General features: G+C 42.0%; 1 protein-coding gene across 2 annotated transcripts in view; it reads left to right on the plus strand.

Moving 5' to 3' along the window:
* The window catches only part of GPC6 (glypican 6), a 1,181,929-nt gene that overhangs the window by 1,082,408 nt on the left and 86,919 nt on the right, over positions 1 to 12,602 (plus strand). Inside the window, exon 7 of one of the 2 annotated variants that reach the window (XM_055119359.1) lies at positions 160 to 189. The exons of the other annotated variant lie outside the window; for it this stretch is intronic. Coding sequence (XP_054975334.1) covers positions 160 to 189 — 30 coding nt within the window. The remainder of the gene's footprint in view (positions 1 to 159; positions 190 to 12,602) is intronic. 2 annotated transcript variants of the gene reach the window in all.

Genomic DNA, 12,602 nt, shown 5'->3' on the forward strand with positions numbered 1-12,602 from the left:
TCAAATATTCTCGTGGTCACCGGGAGGGAGATTGGGGTGGGGTAGGGTGGGATGAAATGCCATCTGACCCAGCTAAAAATTATGCCTGTGCTGTGCATTAATGTCTAGAATAATCTCTCTTTCTTTTTCTTTTAAATTTGTTTTCCTCTTGCTTCCCAGAGGATTGTGTGGAGGACAATGCAACATAGTGTAAGCTCTGGTCTTCTTCTTCCTGTCACCCCCATGTGTCTATGTATGGTCATTTCCAAAGAGTTCCTGGGAAATGCCATCCCTGTTTCCCCTTTCCAAGCTGCCTAGAAAATGAATTGAGTGTTGCTGCGCATGCCCAGTAGATTTAGTCACTTCCTTTCTCTTTTTCATTTGTGGTTAAGGATCTTCCTGGTATTCCTTCCCAGTGGCAAGGTTTTCCATCTAAGTTTTGTGTAAAACTAACTCATTGGGTGGCTGATTTAAATTCTATCTGAATGTGCAGACTCGGTGTAGCCTTCCTGAAAAACTAGGTCTTCTCTGATAGAATGTATTGGGTTTTTTTTTCTTCTAGGGCTGAGCGAATAATTACCTCACTAATAATAACCAGCATCACCATCAGCTCTCATGCATAAAGAGCTAATTTTTCCATTAGCTGGGACATGGAGAATTTAGGGGGTTCGGAAACAGTTTGTGGGATATGCAGTTTACTCTATTTTTTCCTACTTAAACATACCAGTGTCTTTTAGAGTGTTGGTGGGGGGGTGGGAGAGGAGAGGTGGGGAGCATTCGATATTTTTTTTTTACTCCAAAGTGGTTTGTAATTGGTCTGGGGACAGGAGCACTCAGGTTTTCTTACCTGTTTTTATATACTGGATTTCAGAAAGTCTTGCTGCATATGCTAATTTGGTGTTCATCATGCCACCCTATAATGTCCTTCACACCCCAGAACCATGATATAAGGTGATTATTCCCCGCTGGTCAGGTACCTATTTATAAACACATCTGCCCATCCGGTCTGCCTGGCCTTAATCCAGGAGGTTGAACAACTCTGTCAAAAATTCCTCCCTCAAAAGTGCATCATTTAAAAGAAAATTGTGCCTTGAATATATATATATATATATATGTACACATATATATATATATATATGCTCATTCCAACTTTCTGAGTGCAGAAAAGTTTGGCCCACAAATACTCTGGAAGGGAAGATATTGAGAAAGAGCAGGGAAGTCAGATGGCCTAAGATTTCCTGGTGCTAAATGGGAAATGGAAGAAAATATCTTAGGTGGCATGAGTCATGGTTCTAGTATTTGGGCCAATGGTTGGTTTGCTAGAGTAACTTTCATTTAAGAAGTGTGTTTTTGCCCTGCCCAGTGTCACTTCTTACTTTCAGATTTTTCTCACACTTGAGCCAGACCAATCTGTATATCTGAGGGTTAGCAGGAAGAACTATGTCCTGAGGCAAATTAGAAAGATTATAAATCATTATATCGGCATCTCCCTCTCTGACTGCTTTGCTGGACTTCCAGTTGGCTGATAATCTTCTCTAAATATGATTCCAAATTTAAAAAAAAATTCAGGAATCTATTATTGGGTACAATTCTTCCAAAAATACAATGAATTCTGAAATTCATTGGCATATCATTGGTGACAAATATGTTGCTACTATCATACATGCAGATTTAAGAACTAGCAGAGTATCAGAAGAGGCCCTTCCCTTTATCATTCTGAGATGAAATGGACAAAGCTCTTGCTTCGTGCCACCTACACACACACACACACACACACACACACACACACACACACACACACACAGGCTTTATGCCCTGCCCAATGGCTAATACCAGTTTCAGGGTAAAGGGCTAGTCATAAAACTGTTCTTTGGTGCTTTGGGGGCCCATTTTGGAGTGATTTAGGAGATCTTGGTTGTAAAGATGTGGGAAATGGTTCCTTTTAAATTGCCATGGCATTTTATTGTCACCTCAAAGGACTCTGCATTGGGCTAAATACACTCTTTTGCATTTCAAAAGGATGTCAGGCTGTGTTTAAGAAGCTGCTTTATTATCTAGGGTTTCAGCCTCTGTCTTTAGATGAAACCGATACTCCCCCATCTCCACCTGGACACATAGTGGCACGCACACACAGTCACACACACCCTCTATCTTTACTTGGCCTGATCAGGAATAAGTAAAACCCCAATAACAACAGTAAACCAGATTCTCCACTTTAATTAGTTTTCTAAAGATAAATGGGTCAAGGCCAGATTGGCTTTTCTACCTCAGCGGCAGCGGAATAAATTAGGCCTGGTCGGTCCCAGCAAACAAACAGCGACAGCTCTATCCCACTTCAGACTTCAACTGCCTAGTCTTATCTGAGTCTGTTGTTGTTGTTTTCATCTCTCTGCAGCAAAACCTCACAAAGATACCCCCGATTTCATTTTCTGCAAACCCTGGGTAATAAAAGTGAGAAATACAGTGCACTTTCACCTCAGGGAGAACATGCAAAACATTACAACTGAACCACGTCCTCTCTGGATTTCTGTTTCTGCTCCCGTCCACATTGGGAACAGATACAGCAGGGAGAGGTGCTTGCCACCGGCTTGGTTCCACTCGGGAGATTGATGGTCGGTGAGGCCCAAGTGGGGAATATCATGAGACACACATATGAAGTGATGGCTTATGGCCGGGATATTCTGCTTAGCCCACTGTCTTGAAGAATGTGCAGATCGCCCTCTTTGCTGTGTGCTGCTGGAAACCCAAGTGGATTACCTCCTTCTTCTCAAAGTTTCAAATCATGTCCAGTGGGCACTGGAGAGAGCTTGCAACCTTGGGAAATCTGTATTTTCAGGCAGGTGCCTCTCTCAGCACAGACCAGATTATGTTTCATTGCAGTGGGGGGTTTATACTGAGGGAAGAAGCAGAGGCACAGCCCAGAGAACTCCTTTGGCAGTTTGAAAGCCACTCCACCCCGTGCACCCCTGAGAATGATGTCCAATCATGAGAGACAGGTCCAACATTATGAAGTGGGTAGAGTGCTTTGCAGAGCTTAGTTTAGCGATCAGTGGTCTGAAATGATTTGGGGGAGATAATTTTACCAACTAACAGGTTCCAACTCGATGCTAAACGCTCCTTTGTCCTCAGGAGTTTTGCTGACCACTGATTGTGCCATAAAAGTGAAATGTTACACGATCAGACCCCAAACGTGGCTATCTCCATCTTTATATCTACTTTATGGTATGCTGTTATGCTTATTTCCCCCTTCAGACTGAAAAGGGTTTGTTTGTTTTTTCTCAAAAATTCAGAGACTAAAGCTAAATCCAAATAGATTCATTCTCTAGGTTTTAATCAATCAACAGATGTATTTGTTGTGTTTGCAGTTGCATCGCTCTTAGGAAAACTAACTACCACACAGAGTGCACAGCACAGAATGGTGTTAGTGCTAGCATCATCAAAAAGGCAAGAGTTACTGTTTGCAAAAAAACATTGCTTATTAAACCAGTTAGACACAGTGCCTCCTCCGGGAAATCATATCTAGGATAGTCTCATAAAATGTTAGCATACAGGAAATGGGAATTTGATTTTGTAATCCAAGATAGACGACATCAATAAGGAATCTGTGCAAGGTCTATTAACAAAGGAATCATCACTGACCGAATATGCAAGTGGGTTGCGTGAGCCCCATCTAGCAGCGTTGATAGAGGTTATAACCTATAACTTGGCCTCCCTCTTACCCCAGAACTTCTTTGCCCATAACTTGAAGGAATGTTATTTGTGAATAGCTTTGAGCTAGTCAGATGGAAAAGTCTGTCTGCACAATTATTCACAGTTTTTGTCCCTCCTACAGCTTGGCAGTAGGTGAGACACTGAGTTGATTATAAAGGTCCCACTAGTCAAGCGGCAGTAAACTGCTCAAACCTTACCTTTTACAGTGAGTGTTCATAAGAGGCATCCGCTGACATAGATCTTTTATTGAATTATTGAACAGCTTAAAGAGCCTTTTCCTTGTCATGGAAAATCTACAGTAATTTTTTCTCATAGCTGTCTGAGAGACTCACACCACAACTCCCAAACGGGATGTTCGCGCTTGTGAGAGACTGAGCTGGAGAAATGGGATATTTCATAAATACCAGTTTTGATGTATTTGCTGTATAATCAATCAGCCTTTAACTGACTCTTGGGCCTCTGGAATGCATTTTAAGGCACTGGGAATTTGGCTATTCCCATAACAAACTTGGACACTCTTTACTGCTTGCAATAAACCTCAGGCATAAACATGGTAGAGAAAACCAGATGAAAAGAAACCTGTTTGAGTGAAAATTGACTTCCCTTCATAAATGCTAAAGGTAGAAATATATCTGCATACACAATAATTTTATTACTTAAGCTCCCACATGATCATGGCCATTAAAAAGGCTCAGAATTCATTAGGATTTTCTCACACCTAAAAAAATTGGTCAAGCAATTTTTTTTCATAAGCCAGCTTGACAGTAAATGAATGAACAAAAGCAGCTGCAATGGCTCTCCTCTACTGCTATAAACAAAGAATATTTGTAGCAGTTGAGTTTGTACAATATACTCAGAAACCTTTGCAGTCGTATGTAGATCTGGATGGCACTGCAACCATCACCCACAACGTGGCTTGCAACAAGTTTGACTCTTATTTATGCCCAGTGTGTCTGGTGATTTGGCTCTTAGTTAGTTACCCATGGTCATCATCTTCACTTCAAGACCCTGGGTGACAAAGCAGCCCTTACCTGGAGTTTCATCTTATAATTGATTATACAGTGGTGGAAGAAATAAAGAACATGTCCAAAGGACTGCTGAAATCCCCAGGAAGGGGTTCAGGAAACTTCACATGTCATTGGTCAAAACAAGTCACATGACCAAGCTATGTCAAGAAGGCTAAGACTTGTATTGTGTTTCATACCAACTAAGAATGGATATACAGTTTTGTGCCTTAAACACAATTTATTATCTCTCTATTTAAAATCGATAATAAAATAGCTCTTTCATTACTGTCCTGACTCCATTCCATTTTTGACTCACCCATGAAAGGAAAAGAAAATGCATCATTCATTCAATCCATGCACATTTATTTTAATGTGAATCAAGTATATGTAGCTAGGTCAGAGTTGATGAGATTACAACATTTTGGAAGATGACAGGCAAAACTAGTTATAGTCTATATCAGAACATATTCTGATCAAGATTGTATCTAAATATTTTTTTAATTCTAGAAGTTTAAGCCTTTGTTATAAAGAGTCTACATTGACAACAGGCCAGGATGCTTTCTAAGCTTGCATGATTTTTAGCACTGGGTTAGCTATTTTAGTGGTTTTCAACTATTGGTCCACAGAGATTTCCTGCCAGTCCTCGAAAATGTATTTCTGTTAACACAGTAGGTTTCAGCCACCAGTCTGCCAAACAGTGCCAATCTGCAGGTTGAAAACAACTGGGCTAGTTCATCTCCCCAGACTTTGATTTCAATCACAGTTCACTATCATCCCGTTGCTCATAGATTTGTTCAAGCAGGCATCAGTAACGTCTCTCATTGAGAGACTTATTGTTACTGTTTTTGGCATATCCAATACGCACGGGTAGCTTGCCAGGCTTTGCCGTGTGGGCATGATACTCTCTGTAGCTTGTCGGGCTCTCCGAGAGGGACGGAGGAATCAAACTCAGGTCGGCCGCGTGAAAGGCGAATGCCCAACCACTGTGCTATCGCTCCAGCCCAATCACAGTTCAACCAGGGAAAAGGAGAGGCCCACCCCAAATCCTAAGACAGTCTCTCAAAGGAACTTACAGAAGTTGTTGCCAATCCCGAGGAGTTAAAAATGGCAATCAAAAAACAGAAGGGAAAAAGCCTGTTTTTTATTACCGGTATTGAAATTCTTCAGATCCAGACAATATATGTATCAAATGAGGCTTCAATAGTGTATACGATGAGGGCTGCTCTCGTCTGAGTTGATGTCATGTTTGCTTAAGTAAAGCAATTTTTCTCCTCCTCCGCCTTCTGGGTCAGCTGAGTTGAAGCCAATCCAATTGTTCTCCCTCTGCCTTTCTTCCATACATCATCATTTAAGATCACTAAGAATTCCAGTTCCGGAACTCGCCCTTGTCTCCCTTTACAAGATCAGTTTATCTGTGAACAGCATTCGTGACGGAGAACACTGCACAGGTTAATCAGGGAAGACGCACCCGCCGGCCGCAGTAACAGGCTCCTGCCTCGTGCGAGCCGTCGGCTCTCAGGCGGGACCCACTGCGACATCATTTATGTCTAAGAGAGCTGGAAGAAAGGGTAGAAATTTAAAAATTATTTATGTGTAATGAGGCAGGAAAGTAAGGATGGTAAATTTAGTTCTGAGGGATTTTGACCTAAGAAAACTCCCCCAGGTCGCCTGCATTCGTTTCAGCCAAGAGCTCTCTTCGAGCACTTGAACAGGATGAGCGTTTCCTGGGCCGGCTCTTTGCAGCTCCTTGAGTGCTTCTGGAACGGGGTAAACAAGGGCGGCTAGAAAACGCTCTGAGAAGAAAACACGAAGGCAGCAAAAGGCCCTCCTTGATCTCCTCACAGAAAATCCAAAAACCCAGAGGCTATCTTTAGCGTGAGACGTGTCCTCGCAAGTGTTTCCAGTTACTAGGGGAAATCAAATCTTCTTTATACAACAGTTTTCAAGGGAACAAGAAATATTTCATTAGGACTTTAATGGAGGAAAACTCAAATGAACCTTCACCCTTTCTTTGGTCACGGTGTTTTGCTAAAATGAAAGGAAATTCTTTGAGTACAGCTGCTTCTTTTTTTTTTTTTTTTTGGCTTTTGGGGTCACACCCGGAATGCTCAGGGGTTACTCCTGGCTCTACACTAAGTAGTTACTTCAATGAACTGATATGTTGTTATGTCTTTACTTTCAAACCTTTGTTTATGTTTATGTGTGCTTTCTATCAATATCATGTAACCAGATGAATATTTCAATCCTTACCAACAATCTTTATTTTTTTTAACCAGAGCGCTTGGTTCATTTAAGTATACTAGATATGCTAATATAGCTGAGCTTATTGCTTTATCTTTTCCAATATAGGTCCTCCCCCTTTTTATTTTTAAATTGTTATCATTGAGGTAACATGTTTTATGATAGCATCAATGTTTATGTGTTAGACAAGCAATGTTACTGCACCCACCCACCATCAAAATGCCAATATCCTTCCACCACTGTCCCTGGGTCCTTTCTTATGTGATCTGTCCCAGCCCACTCTAACCAATTTTGAGATTTCCATGTCTCATCCTTTTTTTCCTCTTATATTACGTTCTTATAATTTTTTTATTTCACTCTTTTCTTATTAATGTCCAGAATCTAAAAACTTTATTTCTTATTTCTTTAATGTTACCCTCAAAAGTTTTAGCTTGTATACTAACTTACAGAAGTCAGTTTCATCAATTGCCCAATATCTTTACCCTTTCCTGGAACAACTCAACATTCTTAGGAGGGCTTAACTCCTCTGATAATGTTCCCAAATTATATACATCTACCATTGGATAATTTAGGGATAAAGGGAATCATTTTAATTTTATAAGAGTTTTTATTATCATTTTATACTAGAAGTTTTTTATATGTAATTGATCACATTTTGCCTCTTTATTTTTGTTTTCATTCTCTCTTGCATCAAGTCTTCCATCAGGAATCTTTAGCTATGATTTGTAAAACAGATCCTAAAATTTACTCGGCTTGGAGTTTATTTGAAAATATTTTTGTTTGTCCTTGTTCTTGGAAGACATTTGTGCTCAATGATGTGTACATAATTCTAGATTGACTATCATTTGTCAGTTTAGGTTTGAAACTGGGGCCGGAGCGATAGCACAGCGGGTAGGGCGTTTGCCTTGCACATGGCCAACCTGGGTTCGATCCCCGGCATCCCATATGGTCCCTCAAGCACAGCCAGGAGTAATTCCTGAGTACAGAGCCAGGAGTAACTCCTGAGCATCACTGGGTATGACCCAAAAAGCAAAAAAAGAAAAAAGAAAGAAACTGGACCCGCACATTCAAATCATGGAGAAGACTTTGTGCCATCTACCCAGACCTGACAGTTATTTTGTGTATGTTTGTGGTACAAGGGGTTGATCCCAGAACCTCACACAGGCAAGGCACATGCTCTGCCACTGAGGCACATCGCTAGCCCCACTTGTTTCATCTGCTAGATTGCTGCTTACGTTTCACTGTCTCCGAATTTCTACGGTTTATGTGGAGAAGTCTAGCTTTAGTACTCCCCTTTTAAGTAATTTGTATTTTCTCTCAAACTGCTTTTAAGGTTTTCTTTTTTGACATATTATGGCATTTAGGTGTAAATATTTTAATGCATTTTGCTCAGGATTTGCTGGTTTCCTCAATCTTATGATCAATCTTCTTCATTATTCTGGAAAATTCTAAGCCATTGTCTCCCCCTAGTTCTCTTTCTCTCCTCTACACTAATTCCATGCTGATTAGCCTGGCTGGCCTTTCTCACTCTGTTCTTCCTACCTCATATTCCTCTTGTCTCTTGCTCTAGTCAGAATAATTTAGCTCCAGCTCCTCTTCTACTATACGTACTTCATTGTAAAATTCATTGACTTTTTAAACCTCACTGGTTGTATTTTTCCCTTATAATATTTGTTTGATTCAATTTCCAATTTTCTTAATGTGAGTTCCATTCACATTTCTAATCTTACATCTTCTGTGTTCAAGCATGCTTGCTTCACACTTGGTGTTTGCCATGTCTGCTATTGAGAATGTTTATTGTTTCCTTTTGGCAGGTTTGTGGACATGATAATTTCTGTTTTCCCCTCAATGTTTGTTTGTTTCTGATGTTGCAAATATTCCTTGAAATAGAATCGATAGAAAGTCTCTGTGGTCCATGGTGGAGGGCATTTGTTTCACTCAGCAATCAACCCCCTGAGCTTCTATCTTTCTGTGACAATAAGCCAAGGTTCAGTGAAGCCCAACATCTTAATCTATTTTTAAAATGTTTATTTCATTTCAATATAGACAAACAACAACATTTGGACACAATTGTAGATATATTTCTAGAGTAGAAATGAATTTTCTACTCCATGATACCATGGCTGTTGCATGTCCTAACCTCACTCTCAGAGGTTGATACCATTCCAAGAACATCCCTGAACCTCCAGTCTAAATCATCAGGCTTATTTCAGCAGCTCCATGGCCTCCCAGGCCAAAACCTGCTGACATTGCCATGTCAGAAATAAGAAGTCACTCTTGACCTCGGTGATGGCTGGCAGACCTCTCCAGAGCTCCCCCATTTGAGTTTTTTCATAAGCAATTGACAAAAGGCTATCTCATCTAACCAGAGCAAGCTCCATTCTGTGCTTTATTGTGTCATCACGTTGGTTACTGGAAAGCTCCTTTTCTAGGGGTAACAGGACCAAGAGAATCCTGACCACTGCTGGGATCTCTCCCCACCTTCCCATCTCCCTATTTACCCTACTCGGTGGACATTGTGAAATGCCTCTACTATTGCCCTCTTTGCTTCTATGAAGTTTGACTTTCCAAGGATAGTGATAACTATGCTTTTCAACCCCATTAAAAACTACCTCTCCTGAATAATAGTAGCAACACTATCACTCACTGTATCACTGTCATCCCATTGTTCGTCGATTTACTCAAGTGGGCACCAGTCTCTATTCCTCCCAGTCCTGAGATTTTAGCAGCCTTCCCTTATTTATCTTTCCCAACAATTGGAGGCTCTTTCAGGGTCAAGGGAATGAGACCTATCGTTACAGTTTTTAGCATATCAAATATGCCATAGGTAGCTTGCCAGGCTCTGCCCATGTGGGCAGGATATTCTCTGTAGTTTGCTGGGCTCTCCAAGAGGTATATGTGTGTATATAAAATATATATATATATATATATTACTCTCTAAGATTTGTTGCCCACTGTCTGAACTCCATCAAATATGGTGTGGTAATTATGGAAAATGGATAGGAAGTGTCTTATAATGTGTTGTGAAGTCCAGAAAGCAGCCTGGAGCATGGCGGCTGTTGGGTAGTGGAGGCAGCTGCCAGGGCTGGGTCCCTTGGGGCTGGAAGAGTTCCCACCCGCCCCCCTCAGGGGAGCCCTGAGTGACACTGTTAATATTGTTAAATGTTTAAAAAAAAATTTAGATCACGTTTTCACACCATTTTTATCCAAAGAGTGAAACAAATGAAAGGAGGTTCATTTGCCCATTCATGAGCCCCCAGGTGCAAGGTTCGGAGGGTAGCATTGTGGTCCTGCATGCAGTTCTACCATTCATTCATCCCTCGTTCACTGCCTCTGACTGCCCAGGCAGATAGGTATGTCCCTCAAGCTTGCATAAGATCTGCATCAAGTCAACATGGAAAGTATCATGTTAAGTGAAATGAGTCAGAAAGAGAGAGACAGACATGGAAAGATTGCACTCACCTGTGAAATATAAAATAACAGAGTGGGAGACTAACACCCAAGGGTAGTAGAGATAAGGACCAGGAGGTCTGCCCTACAGATTGGAAACTGGCCTCACACACTGGAGGGAAAGGCAGCTCAGATATAAAAGGGAACAGCAAGTGGAGGATGTTGGGAGGACCCACTCAGGTTGGAAGATGCGAACTGAGAGTAGACTATAGACTGAACATGATGGCTACTCAATGCCTCTATTGCAAACTACAACACCCAAAAGGAGAGAGAACAAAAGGGAATGCCCTGCCGCAGAGGCAGGGTGGGGTGGTGGGGGATGGAGTGGGGGTTGTGAGAGGGATACTGGGATCATTGGTGGAGGTGAATGGGCACTGGTTGGAGGGATGGGTAAACGATCACTGTATGAGTGAAATGCAAACACAAAAGTTTATAAGTTTGTAACTGTACATCACAGTGATTCACTAATAAAAAATTTAAAAGAAAAATAAATCATCTGCATCCAGGTGGTGTAAAAGAGGAAGGCCAACTCGATGGGTGCATCCCCCCACTAGCTCCTCCTCACCCAAGTAACCAATGAAAACAATTATAAGAATATAGGGTGTTTGCCTTGCACGCAGCCGACCCAGATTTGATTCCTCTGCCCCTCTTGTAGAGCCCAGCAAGCTGCCGAGAATATCCCGCCCAAATGGCAGAGCCTGGCAAGCTACCCATGGCGTATTCGATATGCCAAAAACAGTAACAACAAGTCTCACAATGGAGACATTACTGGTGCCCGCACGAGCAGAATCAATGAGCAACGAGATGACGGTGTTACTATAGAAAAAGTTATCTGAGTGACTCTCAGAATATCCTATCCCACAGAATATTTTAAGGGTGGTTATAGGGGCATCGTTGGAACCATAGTAAGTGAAACCACAGAATAAGAGGGAATTAGTACTATCGTCATAAATAAGCACAAAGTGGGAGCCTAGAGAGGTATAGTAGAATATCTCTACTATATTGATATTGGCACTTGCCCTGCAAATTTTATCGCCAGCCTGGCAGACGATCCCCAAGCACCATCAGGAGTAATCCATGAGCACAGAGACAGGAAGAGCCCCAAGAATGTCTGGGTTTGGTCCATAAATGGAAGCTGGAGAAGGAGAAGAAGCTTCGTGATGCCTTCTGGAAGCATTGTCCAATAGAGTTAGCATAGGTCAGTCGAGTTGTTCTCTCAAGACATAGGCATCGAGAAAGGTTGCAGGGAGAAGTGTCCGGGTGGTCACATGGGCGAGCTGCAATAAAGCACCAACAGCAGAATCCAGAGAGAACAACAAGACTGGTCTCACTGAGTGACACACAGCTGAGAGCCATGAACACCTCGTGTGACATCCACAGTAGCCCCTGGCAGGCTTAATTTACTTTTACTATCTTGGGAGGAAACCCAGTAGTATGCAGGGGCTACTCCTGACTTGGTGCCCAGAAGTTACTCTTGACAGTGCTCAGAGACACTGCAATGCCAGAGATCAAACTCAGGGCTCTCGTATGTAGACTGTGCACCCAGAGCTTTGAGCTGGCTCGCCCATGCCTGACAACAATGTTTAGAAGCATTCCATCCAAGGGAGGGAGGTACCCTGGGAGGACAGGGAGGGACACCTCTGTGTCCTCCAGAGAGAATTGGCCTGGATGGATGCGAACAGCCACTGAAATCATCTTTTCATGTGAAACTCCCCTAAACTCAGGTGAACTAGGAGACAAACCACCAACTAGAATTTAACTGCAAGATGATCATCCCTTGGATAGCAGGTTTGCCTCTGGGCAGTGACAGAAGTAGGGAAAGGATTTCCTATATTCACTCCCCCCCTCTTAGTTTTACTCCCCCTCTCCCCGACTTGTTCTTTTTGTTTGGGGTGGGAGGCATCTTGGAAAGACAAGAACCTTAGCTACTGTACATTCTCTCCAGATCCGACAGCATGATTTTAAACTAACTGGCCAGACAGATTCTACCCTCAAACGTTGTCATTTCCTAGTGAAAGTACAGAGAAAGTGCTGGAACCTTCAGGAACTTTCTTCAACTTTCCTCTTTAAGTTAATATGTCCGGGGGTTGGAGGGGAGAATGAAGCAGAGGGTTAAAAATAAAGGATAAAATCTCCGAGGTTGTTTCCAGCGCGCCAACACTAGTATTCCATGAGTAATGATGGAGTCACTCATCCTCTCCCCCTGCGAGCAGC

This window comes from Sorex araneus, chromosome 1 (assembly GCF_027595985.1).
Source record: "Sorex araneus isolate mSorAra2 chromosome 1, mSorAra2.pri, whole genome shotgun sequence".
Taxonomy (NCBI): Eukaryota; Metazoa; Chordata; class Mammalia; order Eulipotyphla; family Soricidae; genus Sorex; species Sorex araneus.